Source organism: Larus michahellis, chromosome 4, assembly GCF_964199755.1.
Source record: "Larus michahellis chromosome 4, bLarMic1.1, whole genome shotgun sequence".
Classification (NCBI taxonomy): Eukaryota; Metazoa; Chordata; class Aves; order Charadriiformes; family Laridae; genus Larus; species Larus michahellis.
In genome coordinates this window covers 21447721-21468273 of record NC_133899.1, presented here as the reverse complement: position 1 = coordinate 21468273, position 20553 = coordinate 21447721, and the positions used below count along the sequence as shown (strand labels likewise).

The window sequence follows — 20553 nt, the reverse complement described above, 5'->3', positions numbered from 1 at the left end:
GGGGGGTCCATTGCATCCCCAGCGCTTTTCAAGCCCTCACCTGATCCTGGGGAAAAGCGGACTTTGGAGGAATTTCTGGAGTTTTTATGGCTCCTGGCCTGTTTACAGCGGAGCCGGGCTCTGGCAGCGGGTTCCCCCAACAGCCCCGCACCGGCGCTGCTTTGGCCGGGATAAAGACATTCCTGTCATTCCCGGGAAAGGGCTTTCCAAACCCGGTCACGGCGGGTTAATTTTAACAGCCAACCCTTTAGGATGGGCGAGCGGTGGCTTCCCCGGCCCACCGACTGCTCGGGGTGCCGGGGGGGTGTCCCTGTTCCCTGTCCCCAACCCGCTGATGGGACATTGCCGACATGGGCCGGGGCTGCTGCCGGTCCCAGGGCTCTGCCCATCGCTCCTGGCGGGATCGCTGCCTCTTTCCATGCCAAAGGGACGGGGTTTATGGCGAGAAATTCCAGCCGGCTGCCGAAGCGCCGAGCCATAATCGTTTCCTTATGGGTGGCTCTTGACCAGCACCGGGCAGTGCTGCTGGGCTATTGGGGATCGGGGCAGCTTTTCTGGCTGTTTTCTGGGAATAGTCAGCTCCAGCTGAGCCCCGGGGCCCCGACCGAGCATCGTTTCACCTTGAGGTGCAGCGAGGTGTGTCAGGGCTCAGCCTGGACCACTCAGATTTCCAGGTGGCGACGGGGAAGGCCTCATTTGCTGGAAGACCGCGTGTTTCCCGTGGCTCTCTGAGAGCCCTAAGATATTTCAGAGCTGCCGTATAATTGCCCCAGAGGGCGTTAAACTTCAGCCTGCGCCGAGGCGATGCCCCGCAACACACCTCAGTGTGCGCCTTCCCCAGGTGAGGAAGGCAGTGGCGGTCAAACAGCCCTTGGAGAGAGACTGAACCGAGCCCTGGCCTGGAGGCAGCATCCGCCCAGCACCTCCAGGGCTCTGGGGGCTGCCCCTGAGCATCCCAGTGCAGTCCCGCTGCTGCCCAGCATCCCCGAGCGCACGCTGGGGCTCCCCACCCCGCACCCCAAGAGCATCCTCTGGGGGTCCCCCGCTGCCCTGTGAGCTAACCCTTGGGGCTGCCCCCAGCATCCTCAAGCACCCCTCAGGGCTCCCCACCCAAGAGCATCCTTTGGGGGTCCTCTGCTGCCCTGTGAGCAAACCTCGGGGCTCCCCCCACCAGTGGGGCTGCCCCCCAGTCCCAGCATCCCAAGCACCACTCGGGGCTCCCCACCCAACACCCCAAGAGCATCTTTTGGGGTTCTTCCAGGGCTCTCTGAGCTAACCCCGGCGCTGCCCCCACCAGCAGGGCTGCCCCCCAGTCCCAAGCATCCCTTGGGGGTCCGCACCCAGCACCCCAAGAGCATCCTTTGGGGTCTCTCCAGGGCTCTGTGAGCAAATCCCTGTGCTGCCCCCCAGCACCCCTCGGGGGTCCCCACCCAGCACCCCAAGAGCATCCTTTTGGGTTCCTCCACTGCCCTACGAGCTAACCCCGGGGGCTACCCCCCCCCCAGCGGCGTTCCCCCCAGTGCCGGCACCCCCAAGCACCGCTCGGGGCTCCCTCCGTTGCACGCCTGGGGCTCCCGGAGCTCCTCCCTGCCCCCCCACAGCAGCTCCCGGAGCATCCCCGCCTCCCGCCCCCGGCCCTGCCCCGGCTCCGGCCACCCCAGCGCATCCTCCGGTTGCCCGCTGATGCCCCCCCCCGTCCCCCCTCCCCATCTCCGCCCCCCCCCCCGCCAGCGTCGGGCGGCGCATGTGCCGCGCAGCCCCCGCCCCGCTCCCGCCCCCGCCGCCGCCCCGGGGGCCGCCGCTGCCCTCGCCCCACTCCGCGCCCCGCGCACCCTTCCGGCGCCCCGCTCCGCTGGCCCCGGGGGTCGGGGTGGGGGGGGCGGCGGGTCCGCTCAAGCCCCGCGGGTTGTGGTTGGGGGGTCGTTGGTGGTCGGGGGCGGGGGGGGGGGGAGCGATGCGCCGCGCCGCGCCCCGCCCGGCCCCCCCGCCGCTCCGCCGCCCCGCCGCCGCCCGGGCGCCGCCCGCCCCCCGCCGCCGCTGAGCCTGGCCCGCCGCCGCCGCGGCCTCCCCCGGCGGCGCCGCCCGCCCCGGGCTGCCGCAGCGCCGCGATGGAGACGGCGGAGAAGGAGTGCGGAGCCCTCGGCGGCCTCTTCCAAGCCATCATCAACGACATGAAGGTAGGGATCCCCTCCCGCAACTCCTCTCCCCGCTTCCCGTTCCGCCGCCGTGACAGCGCTACACCCCCCCACCCCCCCGGCCCCGTACCCGCACACCGGGAAGGCTCCGCTGCGGGCACCGGGGTGGGGGGGGTGGGGAGCGGGGCTCCCGCATCAGCCCCGCGGCGGGGAGCGGGGCTCGGCTGGGCAGCCCCCAGCTGGGGATTGCGGCCCCACTTCGGGTATCGGAGCCCCACATGAGCCCCGTGTCGGGTAACGGAGCCCCGCATGAGCCCCACCTCGGGTGTCAGAGACCCACATCAGCCCCACGTCGGGTATCAGACCCCACATCAGCCCCACGTCGGGTATCAGGCCCCCCCGCATCAGCCCCACTTTGGGTATCTGAGCCCCACCTCGGGTATCACAGCCCCACATCAAGCATCAGAGCCCAGCGCTGGGTGCCAGAGCCCCACATCAACCCCATATTGGGCATCAGGGTGGGGGGGGGGGCTACTTTGGGCATCGGACCCCATGCTGGGGGTCACAGACCCATATCATCCCTACATCCATCACCCGGTACCAGAGCCCCATGTCGGGTATTGCAACCCCATATCAGCCCTGTAGCCATCACCAGGCACCGGAGCCCCATATTGGGTATCAGAGCCCCATATCAGCCCCATATCTGTCACCAGGTATTAGAGCCCCATATCACCCCTGTATCTGTCACTGGGTATCGGAGCCCCATGTTGGGTACCGGAGCCCCATGTTGGGTACCAAAGCCCCATATCAGCCCCCCCGTATCCATCACCGGGTATCGGAGCCCCGTATCAGCCCTGTGTCCGTCACCGGGTACCAGAGCCCCACATCGGGTACCACCGACTGGGCATCGTTGCCTCATATCGGGTACCGCTGGCCCCTCATCGGGCATCGCTGGCCATTTGGGGCATCCCGTTGCCCCCGCCCCGCCACCCTCCGCTTCCCGGCTGGGATTTCTGCCGGACCCGCTTGGGTCTGCACCAAATGGAACAAAAAGGTTCCCCCACGGCTCCTCCATCCCATTTGCCAGCCCGGGGAGGGGACGTCACCTCCACCCTCCCTAGAAGCGGGATGGGGCCGTGGTTAAAAGGAAAAAAAAAAAAAAAAAAAAAAAGCCTTTTTTTTTTTTGTTTGTTTTCATTTAAAAAGAAAAAAAAAATTAAAAATGCCGCAGGGCATTTTTGCCTGGGGGCTGAGCGGGGAGGAGGGGACCAGCCGGGTTTCTTCATCTCGGGGAGCTGGGGGGGGGGGGAGCTGAAATTCCCACTGCCGGCCCCCGGCGTTGGGGTTTAGCCTCAGTCATTTTTGGGAGGCAAAAGCTCTCTTCCTCCTCCTCCTCTTCCTCTCTTCTTGCTGCAGCTCAGTCCAGACAATGCTGTCATTGCCAAAGCAGGGGGGGGGGGGGGGGGTGGTAAAAAAAAAAAAAAAATAATAAAAGCCTTGCTGAGCAGGAGATTAACCCCTTCCAGGGGCAGCGGAGGCTCCGCGGGGCCGGATTTTGGCCAGGGACTGGGAGAAAAGCCCTCGAGGGAGACAATCCGGCTCTCCCCAGGGCAGCGGGGGCCAGGGCTGGCGGGGAAGGGTGACCAGCCGCCCCCCCCCCCAAGACGCCTTCACCCCAGCCACCGGCAGCCCAGCTGAGCCCCACACGCCCCGGGGGGAGGCGGGGGCAGCCCGTGCCTCAGTTTCCCCACTCTCCCACTGAGCGGAGGGGGGTGAGCCAGCCCGGAGCTGTCACCACTCCCCGCCCCAGCGCGGCCACCCAGCGGCGTCCCCGGCCCCATCAGGACGTGGTTGGGCCGGGAGCCCCTCAGCGTGGCGTCGCGCCCCAGCATACCGGGCCGGATTCATTTTCACGCCATTTGTAGGTGGGAAAGATGAGAAAAATAATCAGAAAGAAAAAAAAAAAAAGAAGAAAAAAGCCGCGCTCAGCTCATACCCTGTGCCGGCTCAGCCCCCGGTGGCCCCTAAGGGTGCATTGTCCCTGTCCCCATCTCCCAGCCAAGCGGGTGTCCCCGGAGGAGGGACAGGGAAAAATAGTCCCCTGCCCGCAGAGCTGATGGTGTTCGATGGCAGCCATGTGCGTAGGGCCCTGTGGCCGGGACCCCTACGCTGGCCACGGACACAAAGGGACCTTATTTCGGTGGCGGGTGGCTTTTCGGCACCCCTGGGCCTCTGCTGGGGGAGACTCAGGCAGTGAAGCCTGGCAGATGTCCCCAAGCTGGCGGAGGCGTCCCCCCGCCGGCTTCGTTCTTCTTGCCTCTCTGCCAGCGTGCTCGGCGTCCCTGGGTGACCTTGGCATGTCCTTGTCCCTGTTGTCCTCGTCCCCATCCTCCTCCCGCCCGGCATCGCGGAGGGCTGTGGGCATTGTGGCATGTCCCCTCGTCTGGGGGGATCCTCCGCTCACCCTTCCCGGGGTGGCTGGAGGAAGGTGGCCCTGGGCTGGTGGCCCTGCCCTCCGGCAATGACAGTCCCCAGGAACTCGTGGCCCGGAGCCAGGGCACTGCCACAAGTGGCACGTGAAGTGACATCCTCGGACCCCTTCTTTGCTGGCTCACGAGGAAACTGGGGCTTTCGTGGTCCCCAAAAAACCAACATGGGACTAGTCCCGTGCCCCCAGAGGTGCCACCAAGCCGGGCTCATGGAGATGTGCGGTGACCCATGTACTGCCCATGTCCCAGCCTGGTGGCCACCCCCAGGGGGGGTTTGCGAACTCCCAGCACTGCCATCAGATGGTGGCACCAGGGTGGCCTTGCCAGGAGGATAGCACTGGGACTGGCCTCGCCGGGATGGCAGCACCAGCATGGCCTTGCCGCCATGGTGGCACCAGGACTGGCCTCTCTCGTATGGCTTTGCTGGTATGGTGGCACTGGGACCAGCCTCACCGAGATGGCCTCGTCGAGATGGTGGCACCAGGACTGGCTGTGCCAGGCGGGCACTGGGATGGCCTCGCCGAGACGGTGCCAGGATTAACCTCACCAGTACAACACTGACCGGCCTCACTGGGATTGTGGCACTGGGATGGCCTCACCGTGTGGTGGCACCAGGATTAGCCTTGCTGGGATGGCACTGGAACTGGCATTACTGGGATTGGCCTCGCTGGGATGGCACCAGGATGGTCTTACTGGGACTCCCAAGACTGGATCTCCGAGACGCCCCTTGGATCGGCCTCACTGGGACAGCACTGGGATGGCCTCGTGGGGATGGTGGCACCAGGACAGCACTGGGATGGCCTCGCCGTGAGGGCACTGGGACTGGTCTTGCTTGGGATGGCGTCAGGATGGCCTGGCCAGGATGGCACCAGGGCTTGGCCTCACTGGGACAGCACTGCGGTGGCCTTCTCAGGACCTGTGACCCGTCCGTGTCCCCACGCAACCACCCCATTTGGGACTGGGGGGACCCTAGACCTCCCCTCCTGCCCGTTGGTCCTTGGGAGAGCAGGGGGCTACCGGGGCTACCCGCTGTGGGGCTGGAGCCCTCCACCATGGTGGTTTTGGCCATCTCTGCTGGTTTGGCCATTGCTGCTGTGGGGGGAGGCCACGGGCGCTGAGGGGCTCTGCTGGCCGGGGGCTCGGAGCTTGCCTGTGCACCACCGCCTTTCCTCCCCTCAAATTTCCAAACCCGTAAGCTGCCTTCATCCCTTTGAGGAAGAAGAGGAAGAGGATGAGATCAGCCCGGATCCTGAGGTCTCCGTGGTCTACCGTGTTGCGTGGCCAAACTGGGAAAAAAAAAAAAAAAAAAAAAAACACGTGAGGGGGAAAGGGTTGTGCTCAGTTTTTGTTAGCCATCGGAGAAGCCACACCTGGCCAGGCACGGCCACCGAGCTGCCCCGTCTCTCCCTAATGGTGAAGGAGGGGTCTGCCCTGCCCGGGGAGGGGGCGCAGGGGGGCGAGGGGCTCCGGCTGTCACTGTCCCCTTCCTTCCTTGCAGAGCTCCTACCCCATCTGGGAGGACTTCAACTCGAAGGCCACCAAGCTGCACTCCCAGCTCAGGTGAGTGGCCAGTGGTGGGGGGGGGACACACACAGGGGACCCCTCCACTGCTCCCCGTGGGCACATCATGGGGTGCCCAGCGCCCGCTGAGCTCCCCCCTTGCTCTCTCTGCCGCAGGACCACGGTGCTGGCCGCAGTCGCCTTCCTGGATGCCTTCCAGAAAGTGGCCGACATGGCCACCAACACCCGAGGTAGGGTCCTCCCCACCCAGGGGGTGGGTGTCCCCAGGCTCGGCCGGGCAGGGGGACGGCTAACGAGTGTCTCCTGCGGGGTTGTCCCCCTGCCCCAGGTGGCTGGGGTTGGGCTTCAAGGGGTAGGGGTGGGCACCTCCACCGTCCGTGGAGACGTGTCCAACCTGTCCCCGCTCCGAGGTGGAGCATCCCCTGGGAAGCAGGGCTGGAAAGACGGGGTGCAGCTGAGGCTGGGGAGCGGGTAAGGTGGGCACCCACGTGGGTGCTGCTCCTCGCCGCCCACGGGTGCTTAGCTGGCCATCTTCTGGTGGGGCTGGCTTGCTTGCAGGGAGATTCGGTGGCGGTCCCCTGCACCCATCTCTGCCCCCACCGGTGTGGGGCCGAGCTGCCCTCCCGCTGTCCCTTGTCCCCTGCACCTACCTGGGAGGTGCCCGAGGGGGTCCAGGGATGGGGAATTGAATGGAGGGAGAAGACGCAGGAGCCCCCGCTCGGCTGCTTGGGGGGCAAACCCTGACCCACAATGTGAAGAGCGGAGGCCGCGGGTGGTGTGTGTCCCCCCCGCCCCCCCGCAATGCTGCTATGGGGTGGGGGGCAACCGGACCCCCGGCCCCTCTCCGGGTGCCCGCTGGTGGCGAGGAGCCGCTTCCCACCGCTCGGCTTCTGCCAAGCAGATGGTCCCGGGCTGGTTTGCAGACTGGCGGCATCCAGGCCATCTGGAGCTGCGCGGGGAGGAGGAGGAGGAGGAGGAGGAGGAGGAGGCGGAGGCGGAGGCAGCAGCTTGAGCCGGGATCAGCTTTGCCTCCAAACCCACTGGCCCACTGCACCCGGGGGCGGGGGGGGACACACTGGGGACAGTTGGTGACAGGCGCCACAGGAGTCAGCATCACGGGCTGGTGGCACCGCTGGGTGGTGGCATTTTGGGGACACCCCTGGACATCCCAGCTTTTTTTGGAGGGGGGGGGGTGCGGAATTGGGAGGCAGAGCAGCAGCGTGGGGAAACTGAGGCAGGGTGGGGGGGCAGGGGGGCTGGCTGGCGGCCTCGCACGTGGCACGTGAGCGCGTGGGGAATCGGATTAGGAGCAGCAGGAGCCGGGATAAGAGCATTAGGAGTGGGATTAGGAGAATACCCCGGCGCAGGAGAAGGCCCTCGGCCCACGGGCTCCCCCATTTCCACAGTGCTGGGGGGCTGGGGGGTGCCCAAAACTCCTGAAAAGGGTGGGAGGTGTCTCTGGAGGTTTTTCGGGGGCGGGGGGAGAAAAATGCAGAATTATCACTCCCTAGTCAGCACCCGGGGATTTTGGATTGCTGCTTTTCCTGGGATTTGCCAGCAGCACTGCCACCATGTGGCCATCCTTAGGCTTCAGAGTGAACAGGAGTTTCACCAAAAAGGCACGCTGCTGCTTTCCCTTGCTGGCAAATTTTTCCCCCGGGGAGCTCTGACTCCCTATTTATCCATCGGGATCGGGATTGGGATTGTGCCTGGAGGTGAGGGACGCAGCCAGCTGCCTGGCAGGGGGCTGGGGAGGAAAAACAGTCCCGGAGCCGTTTGCTCCCAGCCGGCCGGTTTCTCGGTCGGTGCCTGGCGGGCTGCGCGATACCTCGCCCCCTCCCTCCCGTCATCCCCCCAGTACCGGATTTGAGACAAACTGGGGAAAACCAGAAGCGGGGTTTCATTTCGAAACCAGGGGAAGGGATATTTAGTGCTTTATTTATTAGTTGATTTATTTATTTAGTCGATTTATGGGGGGAAAATGAAGAGAGACATCCCTGACCCAAAGCATCTCCAAAGCCCAGCGCATCCCAGCGCTGCTCGTCCCCGCTGCGAGCCAGCCTGGTCCCCAAACTGGGCTGGCACTGGTGTGGGGGTGTCCCCTGCCCCTCGTCAGCGGTGTTTTGCTCCCCCCCCACCACCCCGACAGGTGCCACAAGGGACATTGGCTCCGCGCTGACCCGCATGTGCATGCGGCACCGCAGCATCGAGGCCAAGCTCCGGCAGTTCACCAAGTAAGCGTGCCCGGGGCACCAGCGACACGAGTTGGCCGGGCTCAGCCCTTCTTCTCTGAAGAAGGAGATGCTGGATGTCGGCTGGGCCTGGGGTGAGGGGGCACGGGGCGTTGTCCGTCGTCCCCCCTGCCCCCCCGTCTCCGGCGCTCTCCCATGGTCTCTGCCTCCCTCTCTCCCCGCTCCAGCGCCCTCATGGAGAGCCTGATAAACCCTTTGCAGGACAGGATTGAGGACTGGAAGAAAACTGCCAACCAGCTGGACAAGGACCACGCGAAAGGTACTGGTGGGACAGATCCGTGCTGGGGGGGTGGAAGGGGTGCTGCGCCGGTCAGTGTCGGGGGGGGTCCCCTCTGACACCACTTCTGTACCCCTAGAGTACAAGCGAGCCCGCCATGAGATCAAGAAAAAATCCTCCGACACCCTCAAGCTCCAGAAAAAGGCTCGTAAAGGTGAGGGGGGGGGTGTCTTCTGGGAGGGGAAGGGGGGGGTTACCCCTGCCAGCTATCCCCACCCCGTGACACCCCTGGACGGGGCACACCCCGGCTGCTTCCCGGGGATGGTGGGCACCAGGGGGGGATCCCGCTGCCCCCGCCCCCTTGCAGAAAGGGGGGGGTGCTGGCACGGCCCCGGGGGGGTGGCGGGGAGGCGGGGGCGCGCGCCCTGGCCCTCGGCCTCTTTTCACACGTTTTCTCTGTCTCCTTCTCTCTTCCCTCCCCTCCACATCCTTCCTGTAGAGCTGCTTGGTAAGTGAACCGCTGCCCCCCTCCCCACCCCCCCCCCCCCCAGCCCCTTCTCTGCTTCCTCATCTGCTGCCCCCCCCCCAAGTCTCCCCGGGGCCGGGGACACCTCCATCCATCCGTCCATCCATCTGTCTGTCTGTCTGTCCATCTGCTCCCTGTGCCCGCCCCCCCCCCCCCCCCCAGCTTTTAGCTTTAGCTTACATCCCGCATCCCGGGGCGATGCCAGCCCCGGGGGGGGTCCCCTGGTCCCAAGCACCAGGGATGGGGACAGGGCGGCAGAGGAGGCCCCTCCCCCCCATCCCCGCACCCCCAGGGCTGCCGCAGGGTGAGGATGCTCCTGGGATACGGGCATGGGGGTGGGACCCCGTGGTACTCGCTGGGACGTGAGGATGGGGTGATGTCTCCCAGCTGGGTGGCTCCTGGCTTAGCCATGGGACCCCCCCTAGCAGATTTTGGGGGGGGGGGGGGGATATGGGGGGAGCCTGGTGCTGATGGTACCCCATCTCGCAGGGAAGGGGGACCTGCAGCCCCAGCTGGACAATGCGCTGCAGGACGTCAACGACATGTACCTGCTGCTGGAGGAGACGGAGAAGCAGGCGGTCCGCAAAGCCCTCATCGAGGAGCGGGGTCGCTTCTGCACCTTCATCACCTTCCTGCAGCCCGTGGTGGTGAGCGCCGGGGGCTGGCATGGGGGGGGGGGGGCGGTTTGGGGGGTGGGGGCCGCTGCTGCCCCATGGGGTGCTGATGCTCCCCCCCCCCCCTTGTCTGGCCGCAGAATGGGGAGCTCACCATGCTGGGGGAGATCACTCACCTGCAGGGCATCATCGAGGACCTGGTGGTGCTCACCGCCGAGCCCCACAAGCTGCCCCCCGCCAGCGAGCAGGTCAGTGCAGAGGACGGGGACGGGGTGGGGGGGTGGTAGGGAAGGGTGGGGAGCACCTTTGGGGGGCCTAAACCCCATCCTTTCTGTAGGTGATCAAGGACCTGAAGGGCTCCGACTACAGCTGGTCCTACCAGACCCCCCCGTCCTCGCCCAGCAGCTCCAGCTCCCGCAAGTCCAGCATGTGCAGGTATGGTGGGGTGGGCTCGCTGCCGGGAAATCCAGCCCCTCTTCATTAACCCCGGGGTGGGGGGGGGGGGCGGGTAATGATGCTTACGGCCCTTGGGCATGCTCACGAGGTGCATGTCAGCCTCCATGTGTCCGTACGGCCAACTGGTCCCCAGTAACGTGGAGGAACTGGTCTTGGCACGCTGGGATGGGTGTGGGGTCGGGGCTGGTGGACCTATGGGTGCCTGGCACATGCCCCGTCCTCCGGTTTTGGGCACAATGGGAGGGTTTGGGGCAAACATGTCCCCTTAGCCATGTGCCCCAGCCTGTTCCCTGAGAGTGGGGGACCCCGGAAGGGAAAGGGGTGGACCCTGTGCCTCAGTTTCCCCAGGCTGGGGTGTGGGGCAGGGTGCTGGGACCCTCGCCGCCTCCAAACCTCCGTCTTAAACTCTCTTTTCCTTCCTATGTCGTCCCTGCCGGCGTGTCCCTGTCCCCTCCCCCCGGCGCCCCCCCAGCAGCGTTAGCAGTGCCAAGGGTGGCGTGGCGTGGCCCGGCGGGGCTCAGACCTGCTCACCCAGTTCCACCTATCGCTACCGCAGCCTGGCGCAGCCCCCCGCCGCCGCCACCCGCCTCTCCAGCGTCTCCTCCCACGACTCCGGCTTCATCTCCCAGGACGCCGCTTACTCCAAACCGCCTTCCCCCATGCCCTCCGACATCACTAGCCAGGTATAGTGGGGGGGGGAGGGGGGCAACGCCACTGCATCCCCTCCGTGCCTCAGTTTTCCCCTTCTGTAGAATGGGTGGGTGCTGCTGGGTGCAACACTAAGGGGCCGGTGTAGAGGTGATGGGACCCCCCCTGCCCCCGCTCAAGGTGTGTTTCCAGCTGCATTGGCATCACAGGAGATAAATAATGGGAATACTGGGGGAAGCCAGCCCTGGCCACAGTCCAGATAAACCCCATCTGTGACCCCCCCACCAAGGGATAGGGCACAGGTATCCCTCCTCACCGTGCTGGGGGAATGTGGTATTTCCCAATCACCCCAGCCCTGTAACACCCAGTTTGTACCAGTCCCCCAGTAGGCATCGTGGAGCAAAGCTTCCCCGTCGTCCTGCATCCTTCCCCGTGCCGAGGATGCTCTGGGATGCCCCCCACCCCCCCCCCCCGTCAGCCCGCGGGAGGTGCCGATGCCTCGTGCTGCCTGTGCCACCGGGCTGCCTGGCACTGCCAGCACCAGGGTTGGCAAGTCCAACGCTAACCCGGCATTGCCAAACCCAGCGCTGCTGATGGTGGCGAGAGCCCCCGGGGGTCCCTCCGGCTTGTGGGGACCGTCCCCGCTCCCCAGGCTGACTGTTGGCTCGGTGGGGGCTTGGGGTTGGGGTTGAGCATCCCGGCTTCCCCCAGCCGGCATCTCCCCAGCTCTGCAGCCCCTCCCTGCTGCCGGGTCGGATCCTGCTCCTCTTCCCGCATCTGCTGGGGGCCTGGGTTGGCCGGGGAAGCCGTGACCGATGCTTTAACCGGGGGTCACGGCTGTGCTTTGCTAATGGCCTCTTCTCTCCCCCTCCGCCTCACCGCTTGGCCTCCCGGCACGGCAGAAATCCTCCAGCTCGGCGTCCTCGGAGGCCTCGGAGACCTGCCAGTCGGTTAGCGAGTGCAGCTCCCCCACCTCGGTTAGTCCTTGCTCCGGTGCCCCCCGCGCTGTCCCCCATCCCCCCGGGGTTGCATTTTCACACCTGGGCCCCCACCACCACCACCACCTTGTGGGGTTCAGCCCCCAGACCCCCTCATCCCATCCCACCCCACGACGGGGCAGAGCATCCCGGGCGGCACCCGTGGCTCGGCGACAGGGGGACGCTGGTGCCTGTCCCCTCCCGCCCTGCCCCGCTTTCGGCTCCTGGCCCCGGTGTCACCCCATGCCTTGCCCTTTGCAGGACTGGTCCAAGGCCAGCCCCTATGACCAGCCGGTGGTCCCCACCCTGCAGCGGCGCAAGGACCGCGTGGAGCACCTGCGGGAAGCCGAGATGGGCTCGCCTGCCGGCGGGTACCCGGCCATCGGCGGCGAGGATGCTCCCAGGCCCCGCATGTCACCCGCCACCATTGCCGCCAAGGTACCGGCTCCGTCGGGGCGAGCGCAGTGGTGGTGGGCTTTCGGGGGGCTCCCAAGAGAGGAAGCAGGGTGCTGACGGTGTCCCCTGCACCCCCACAGCATGGGGAGGAGGTGTCCCCCGCTGCCAGCGACCTGGCCATGGTCTTGACCCGGGGGCTGAGCCTGGAGCACCAGAAGAGCAGCCGGGACTCGTTGCAGTACTCCAGCGGCTACAGCACGCAGACCACCACCCCCTCCTGCTCCGAGGACACCATCCCTTCCCAAGGTACCTCCCCCACGGCAGCGAAGGGCACCCGGGGCCACCCAAAATGGCACACGGAGAAGGGAAGGGAACAGCAGAGGCTTTGGTGGTCCTGGGGCACATCTGTGCACGCTGGGCATCAGTAGCATCGCGTAGGGGCTGGTGGGATGAAGATTTAATGCATGTTGGAGGTTTGGTGTGCGGCACAAGCATCGTGCCAACATGGTAACCACGAGGTTTCCTGGTTAGTTGGGTGTTAGTTGGGTCTTGATGGCTACGGTTGTGCCGGGCAGTGCAATAGCAGATAGCACCATTGGTTTGCGGGGACGTGTTTGTGCACAGTGGTTGGGTACAGGGCAGAGATGGTGGCAGATGGTCGGTGGTGGCAGCGGAGGTGGTGGTTGGAGGTCGAGTAACCACAGGGACAGGCGTGTTGTGCCGTGATTGTGTTGGCACGGTGATGGCTGAGCCGGTTGTGAGCACGTGATGGTGACGGTGGAGGTTGGCTGTGATCATGTTGTGATGGCACTGGTTGGGGTGGTTGTGATGGTGATGGTTGGGTTCGTGGTTGCCTTGAGATGGTGATGGTTGGGTTTGATTGTGGTTGCCTTGTGATGGTGATGGTTGGGTTTGATTGTGGTTGCCTTGTGACGGTGATGGTTGGGCACCTCAAGTTGCCTTGAGGTGGTGGCGAAGGTTGGGCTTGATGGTGAGCATGTTGTGCCAGCAATGGTTGGGGCCAGCTGGGATTGTGTTGCAATGGTGGCAATTGAGTTTGGTTGTGGTCGTGCTGTGACGGTGGTAGTTGGGTGTGGCCGCGATTGCGTTGTGAAGTTGGTGGTTGGGCTTGGCAGTGCCAGCTGTGACACCTGCCCAGCCCTGCTGACCGTGCTGCCCCCTCCCCAGGGTCTGACTACGACTGCTATTCGGTGAACGGCGATGTGGAGTGCGACCCCCAGAGCGACTTCGACAAGTCCTCCACTATCCCACGCAACAGCAACATCGCCCAGAACTACCGGCGGATGATCCAGACCAAACGTCCTGCCTCCACCGCCGGGCTGCCCACCGGCACCAACCTCCCGGCCGGCACCACGCCGGGGGTGGCCACCATCCGCCGCACGCCCTCCACCAAACCCTCGGTCCGCCGTACCCTCTCCAACGCCGGCCCCATCCCCATCCGACCCCCCATCGTCCCCGTCAAGACCCCCACCGTCCCCGACTCCCCCGGCTACGCCGGCCCCACGCGAGTGGGCAGCGAAGAGTGTGTCTTCTACGTCGACGACGCCTCGCCGAACCCCCTGGATTTTGCCAAAGCTTCGCCCAAGCGGCTGAGCCTTCCCAACACCGCCTGGGGCGGTGGGGCCATGGAGATCTCCGTCTACCCCGGGGCCAGCCAGCACCTCTCCGCCGAGGAAGAGGAGGACCAACAGTTGGCCGCCAACCGGCACAGCTTGGTGGAGAAGATCGGCGAGCTGGTGGCCGGTGCCCACGCCCTGGGGGAAGGCCAGTTCCCCTTCCCCACCGCCCTCACGGGGTCCGGCCCCGGCGAGGAGACCCCCGTGCCCCCCCCGGCAGCCTCCATGGACCCCCCGGCCGAAGACATGCTGGTGGCCATCCGGCGTGGGGTGCGCCTGCGCAGGACCGTCACCAACGACAGGTCGGCCCCGCGGATATCGTGATGACGCCCTGGCCAGCGGGGAAGCGCCCAGCCCGGCCCACGGAACCCCCTCACACACCCCGGGGGCACCCGCTGCGCCTCCCCGGGAGCCCCCCCACCTGCCGGCACCCGCTGCCCCCCCCCGCCTCGCTGCCCCCTGCTTTCAGCTCCTCTGTCTCCTCCATCCCTCCCCTCCCGCCCCTTCCCTTTCCTTATGGCTTTCCTTCACGTCTTCTCTCCTGGGCTCCTTTACACCTCTTTTTCTCCTTTTCTCTTCTTTGTATCTTTTTTTGACTCTTTTTCATCTCTCTTTCCTGTCTTTTTTGTCTCTTTTTCGTCTTTTTCATCTCTTTTTTGTTTCTTCTTTTCCTCTTTTTTCCTTTATTCTTCTATTCTTTCCTCTTCTATTTTTCTTCTCTATTCTTTCTCCTCTTTTCCTTTTTTCTTCTTTTCCTCTTCTTCTATTTTTCTTCTCTTTTTCTAGTCTTTTTCCTCTTTTCCTTTTTTCTTCGATTTCCTTCTGTTCTTTTCCTCTTCTTCTTCTATTTTTCTTCTCTTTCCCTATTCTTTTTCTTCTGTTTGTCTTCTCTCCTTTTTCTCTCCTTCTCTTTTTCTTCTCCCCTTTCCTTCTCCTTTTCCTCGCCTCATCCTCTCTTTTTCTTCTTTTCCTCTCCTTTTCTTCTTCTTCTTTCCCCTTTCTTCCTTCTGTTCCCCTTCTGTTCCCCTTCTTTTTCCCTTCTTTTTCCCTTCTTTTTCCCTTCTTTTTCCCTTCTTTTTCCCTTCTTTTTCCCTTCTTTTTCCCTTCTTTTTCCCTTCTTTTTCCCTTCTTTTTCCCTTCTTTTTCCCTTCTTTTTCCCTTCTTTTTCCCTTCTTTTTCCCTTCTTTTTCCCTTCTTTTTCCCTTCTTTTTCCCTTCTTTTTCCTTTCTTTTTCTTCCCCCATTCTTTTCCGGTTTTTCCTCTTTTTTCCCTTTTACCGTCTGTTTCTCCCTTTTCCTTTTTCCCTCTCTCTTCCCACCCCTCCCAGACCCTTCCCAGCCGCAGGCGGGTGCCCCGAGCCCCGGCAGGAGGGGACGGGGCCAGCGGGGGCCGTGGCAGGAGCAGCACCAGGAGCAGGGAGGGGGTGACATTCCCGTGCCCCCCCCCCCGCCCCCCTGCTTGCTTGGGGCCAGCGCGGCTCAGCCCCATTCTGGAGGTCCGTAGCAGTGGGGAGGGGGCTGTGGGGGGGGGTGGGGGGAATGTGTGAGACGGCGGACGGCGGGAGGACAATACAGCCCCTTCCAGTTTGGGGGGACACTGGGACACAGCGGCTGAGGATGCCGAACCACCTCTTTGCCCCCACCCCAGCCCCCCCAAACCCCCTCCCTCTCCCTCAGCACCCACCGACCCTGCGCAGGGTCCTGCTGGGGGGGAAGGGGGTGTCCGGGGGACGGGGTGTGGGGGGGTTCACCCACCCACAACCCCCCACACCCCCCCACACCCCCCCACAAAGCGAAGCAGCTGATTTCTGCCGGCGGCTGGAGGAAAGCACAACCCCCCCCTCGCCCCCACCCCCACCCCGCTGTACATAGCCCCCCCACCCCGCTGTCTGTCGCATCGCAGCCCTCCCCCCCCCTTTCCCTCCCCCTTTAGGAATAACGATTTAGTTCCCCCCCTCCTCCCCCCTTCTGCCCAGAACCGCTGATGCCAAGTGACAAATGTTTGGGTTTGGGGGATGGGGAGGTGGGGGGGGTGGGATGGCGGGGGGGAAGTGTCTCTTATTTTGTACAGAAAACAAAAATTCCTTGGAAAAGAAAAAAAAAAAAAACTGACCTGTCTTTCGACTGAAGTAACTTTTCTGGTGCTGTTGTTAACTTGGACCTTTATTTTAATTTTTTTTTTTTTTTTTAATTTATTTCCCTTCCGTGCTCCCGCCTCTGCTGCCGCTTCCCCCCACCTCCCCGCCCTCCCCCCCCACCCCCCCCGGCCCCTCACTGTCCCTCCACCAGGTTTCTTTCTCTTTCTTTCATTCCCTCATTTCTTTTTTTTTTTTTTTTTTTTTTTGGTGGCAATTCCCCTCTTTCCCACCTGCCCCGCCCCCCCCGCCCGGCCCCCCCCGCCCCGATTTCCATAGTCACTGCTACAAGTAACGAATGCACTGTGAAGATTCCAGTATTAATAAAGGTTGTACTGTAATTAATAGCCTCGCCTGCGCTCCTAGGGATGTGCTGGGGGGGGCGGGGGGGGTCACCCCAATAATAGGGGACAGGTGGGAAGGTCCCGTCACCCCTTTGGGGGTCCCCCATGGCTGGGGCGGGGTGAGACACCCCCATGGTCAAGGTGATGGGTGATCCTTGGGATGCAGAAGAGCATCCCTGCTGGGGGACACCCCCCCCACCCCCCCCCAGGATGCAGACGAGCATCCCCTTGCCCCAGCCCCTCCAGGAGTGGGGTGGTGGGGGGAAGTGCAGGCGGTGTGTCGTGTGTCCCCCCGCCCTGACACACATAACCAGCACCTCCACCCATCCCAGCAGCACCCGCGAAACCAAATTCCCGGCAGGATTGCCAAACCTTGCCAGGGCGGCGGAAGCGGCTTGCCGGGGATGGAGGAGCTCGGGGTGGGCAACGTTCTGCTGACGGGCTGCGACGGGGGGTTCGGCCTGGGGCTGCTGAAGGGGTTGCTGGAGCAGCCCAGTCCCCCCCGCCACATCTTCGCCGCTTGCCTGGACCCCCAAGGGAAGGTAGGGAGGGTGCCGGGAGGGGGACACCACTGTGTGTTGCGGGGGGGGGGGGGTGGGTCTCCTCTGGGACAGGGTGGGAAACGCAGCGCTTGGGGGTGCCACCATCCCCACCTGTTTTTGAGGGGGGCTGAGGGTCAGCATCCCGCACCATGAACGGCGTGGAAAAATACTTGTATTTATATGTATTTAAGTTTTTTGGCTTGTCTTGGCATAGATAAGTGGGGGGGGGGAAAGGGTGAAGGGGGGATGCTGGCAGCTCCCCACACCACGGCATCGCTGCCGGCAGCTGCAGGGGGCCGGGGGGGGCGGGGGGGGCGGCTTTGAAGCTGCCGGGCTCGGCCAGGTGCGGGGAACGAGCGACTCGCCCCGAATCTCTCCCACGGGAGCTTGTCGAAACGTGTCGGCCATGACACGCGGGGGCCGCCCAGTCCCCACCCTGGCGTGGCACAGGGCCACGCTCCTGGCGAGCCGCCCAGGCTCAACCTGACATCCCCCCCCCCGTCCCCCCCCGCCCCTCCTTTGTCTGTGTAGGCTATCAACGAGGTGGCTCTGGGTTGCCCCAACATCGTGGTCCTGCCCCTAGGTAGGTGCCAGGGGTGGGACGGGGACGAAGCCTCGCAGGATTTAATGGCACCCGTGGGTGGCTCCGGGAAACGCCACCCAAGCAGGCGGGTCCCTCGGTTTGGGCTCAGCCCAACCAGGTCACCGCCGGGACCAGGAGGATGCTCGGTGGGCAGGAGCTGTATCCCACCATGTCCCACTTGCCTGGGACATGGCCACCAGCCCGTTCCCCAAGCCCTCCTGTCCCCTTGCAGATGTGACGGACCCCAACGGCATCAAGGCAGCGGTGGGGAAGGTGAGGGAGAAGGTGGGAAGCGCCGGCCTCAACCTCCTGATCAACAACACTGGCACCACGCGCCGCAGCACGCTGGCCACCGAGACGGCGGAGAACATGAGCCTCGTCTACGCCACCAACACCATCGGGCCCCTGCAGATGAGCCAGGTGAGGCCACAGGCAACATCTGCCCCACACGCTGGGTGCGGGGAGGAAGAGGATGGTGATGCCCGAGCGTCTGCTCCCCCTCAGGCGTTCCTGCCCCTGCTGAAGGAGGCGGCCGAGGCCGAAGGGCAGCGTGGGATGAGCTGCAGCAGAGCCGCCATCGTCAACATCTCCAGCATCCTGGGCTCCATCGAGGTGGCGGAGGCTTGGGAGGAGAGGCAGGACGTCTGCTACCGCTGCAGCAAGGTACCGCCACCGGGAGAACCGGGAGGAATTTGGGGGTTACCTCCTGTGGGATTTCCCCTCCTGCCGGTCATGGCACTGCCAGCTCGTGGTGGTGGTGGTGGGGTTTGTCCTCCCCAGGCTGCTCTGAACATGCTCACCAAGTGCCTGGCACTGGAGTACGGGGGCAGCGGGATCCTCTGCGTGTCTGTGGACCCCGGCTGTGTGACGCCTCCCTTGGGAAGGGGGACGGTGAGTGACGGGAGGTGCATGGCCACCCTGCCTTGGCAAAGTCCCACTTGGCATCCCTTCCCAGGACCATCCCCTCCCACGGGCAACACTTCCCTTGGACATCCCTTCCCTGGGGGCATCCCTTCCTGCAGGCATCACTTCCCAGGGGCATGCCTTCCCAGCAGCATCCCTTCCCCAGGGCATTCTTCCCTACAGGCATCCCTTCTCGTGGGCATCCCTTCCGGGGGAGCATCCCTTCCCATAGACATCCCTTCCCTGGAGGCATCCCTTCCTCGGGGGTGTCCCTTCCCAGAGGCATCCCTTCCCCAGGGCGTCCCCTCCTACAGCCATCCCTTCCCAGGGGTATCTTTTCCCAGGGGGATCCGTTCGTCGGGGGGCATCCCTTCCCATGGACATCTCCACAGCCATCCCTTCCCTACAGCCATCTCTTCCCATGGGGTATCCCTTCCCACAGGCATCCCTTCCCAGGGGCATCCCTTGCCATGGACATCTTTTCCCAGGGGCATCCCTTCATCGGGGGGCATCCCTTCCCATGGGCATCCCTTCCCATGGACATCCCCACGGGCATCCCTTCCCGCAGCCATCCCCTCCCATGGGCATTCCTTCGCATGGACATCCCCACAGCCATCCCTCCCCATGGGCACCCCTCCCCAGCTGCCTCCACCCCTGTGCAACCACACCACCCCCACCCCCACCCCCCCCCGCCTTGCTCCCAGGGGAGCTGCGCCGCCCTCCGCAGCAAAGACCCGGCTCCAGCCTCTGCCCCTAAACTTTTTCCTCCTTTTTTCATTTCCGCTCCCATCCCGATGGCGTGTCAGCAGAGGGCACCCCAGCCCTGTGCTCGGCTCCGGCTGGAGGGCTGCACCCAGGGTGCTGCCCCCCACCCCATCCCCCCAGCACCCCAAATTCACCTTCTCCTCGGACCGCGGAGGCGAGGTTGGAGACCATCAGCCTCTTGCAGGTCTTACCCCCACGCTGGCTTGCGGAGAGAACAAACGCCACGCTTCTTTCTTTTTTTTTTAATTAGGAACCATAAAATGAACCTCATAGCATCCAAATTAGGGAGGAGTCAGTTGTGATTAATTTTGCCCTTGGCTGCTAAAGCATCTCCAGCCTCTCCCAACCTTCCCCAGCCAGAGCTGGCATCCTACCACGCCGCGGGATGGGGCTGGGGGTGCCGGGAAGCGGGGTGGGTTTTGGTTGATTTTTTTTTTTTTTCCCCTCCACCCCCACCCCATGCCCAGGGCCCGGTGACAGTGGAGGAGAGCGTGCAGGGCGTCCTACGGCTGCTGGCCGGGCTCTCGGCCACCAGCAACGGCACCTTCTGGGACTGGAGAGGGCAGAGCCTGCCCTGGTGAGCGCGGCGCCCGCCCGCGGCACCCGCTGAGCTCAGTAAAGTTAATTCATGGCCATTTCCAGGCTCGTTCTGGTTCTGTGGGGTGAGGGCAGGGACCCCTGGCTTGCAGGGGGTGAGAGTTGGGATCGTTGCCCCCACCCCCACCCCACCCTCCCCAAGGATGCTGATGCCAGGGCAGCAGAGGGAAGGATGCTCCAAGTCCTGCATCCCAGTGCCAGGCTCTGCTGGGGCATCCTCACGCTGCCGGAGAGGCAGGGCTGGATACGGCCCCACACTGCAAAGTGGCCTCTGGGGACCGGTGGCCTCCTAGACAGCCCCAAAACGGCGGCCACGGAGCATCTTTCCAAGAGCCCAGCTCCTCCAAAACCAGTTGTCCTTTCCTTGCCCACCCCGAGGACGCTGACGGGCTTTTTTTCCTGCTGGTTCAAGGCCAGCGAAGGCTCTTCCATTTCCATCAGCTGGGGGTTTCACAGCGGGAGCCTGTCCCAAGTCCTCGCATGTCCCTGGGGATGGCTTCCGGGACCTCAGCACCTTGCCCTGGCCCGACTCCATCTCGTCTCATGGTGTATCCAGGCTCCGGTTCCCCCCGTCGCGTGAGTGCCTTTCCTTTCCGCGCCCGCCCTCCGCTGACATTTTTGAAGCTGTCCCTCGAAAGAGGGACGGGAAATCCATGTCGCAACAGCTCAAGTGGGCACTTGGGCTGGTAACGCAGGGCTTTGGCAGGCCCTTTGCCGCGGGGGATGCTCTGGGAAGCCCCGCCGGGGTCAGTTTTGCTGGGACAGCTTCGTTTTTCCCACGGTGGAAGAGCACAAGGGTCGGGGGACGACGGCACAC

The 20553-nt window shown here is 64.2% G+C and overlaps 2 protein-coding genes across 4 annotated transcripts; both read left to right on the top strand.

Annotated features, from left to right (window-relative positions):
* The first annotated feature begins 1997 nt into the window (after positions 1 to 1997).
* Positions 1998 to 14194, top strand: MTSS2 (MTSS I-BAR domain containing 2). 3 transcript variants are annotated; one of them, XM_074583304.1, is made up of 14 exons: positions 1998 to 2177; positions 6123 to 6184; positions 6302 to 6375; positions 8295 to 8379; positions 8565 to 8656; positions 8754 to 8828; positions 9630 to 9787; positions 9895 to 10002; positions 10092 to 10189; positions 10767 to 10893; positions 11761 to 11835; positions 12097 to 12273; positions 12372 to 12537; positions 13420 to 14194. In XM_074583304.1, the coding sequence occupies exons 1-14, from the start codon at positions 2109 to 2111 to the stop codon at positions 14190 to 14192; spliced, it is 2139 nt and encodes a 712-aa protein (XP_074439405.1). In that variant the 5' UTR covers positions 1998 to 2108; the 3' UTR covers positions 14193 to 14194. The 3 variants fall into 3 exon arrangements, with proteins under 3 accessions (XP_074439405.1, XP_074439404.1, XP_074439403.1); XM_074583303.1 differs by having other exon boundaries at positions 10686 to 10893; XM_074583302.1 differs by having other exon boundaries at positions 10683 to 10893.
* A 2556-nt stretch (positions 14195 to 16750) lies between these two features.
* LOC141741991 (C-signal-like) lies at positions 16751 to 19832 on the top strand. The gene is made up of 6 exons (XM_074583301.1): positions 16751 to 16888; positions 17420 to 17471; positions 17704 to 17891; positions 17976 to 18134; positions 18252 to 18362; positions 19607 to 19832. Exons 1-6 carry the CDS (start codon positions 16751 to 16753, stop codon positions 19718 to 19720), a joined length of 762 nt encoding a protein of 253 aa, XP_074439402.1. The 3' UTR covers positions 19721 to 19832.
* The last annotated feature ends 721 nt before the right edge of the window (positions 19833 to 20553 follow it).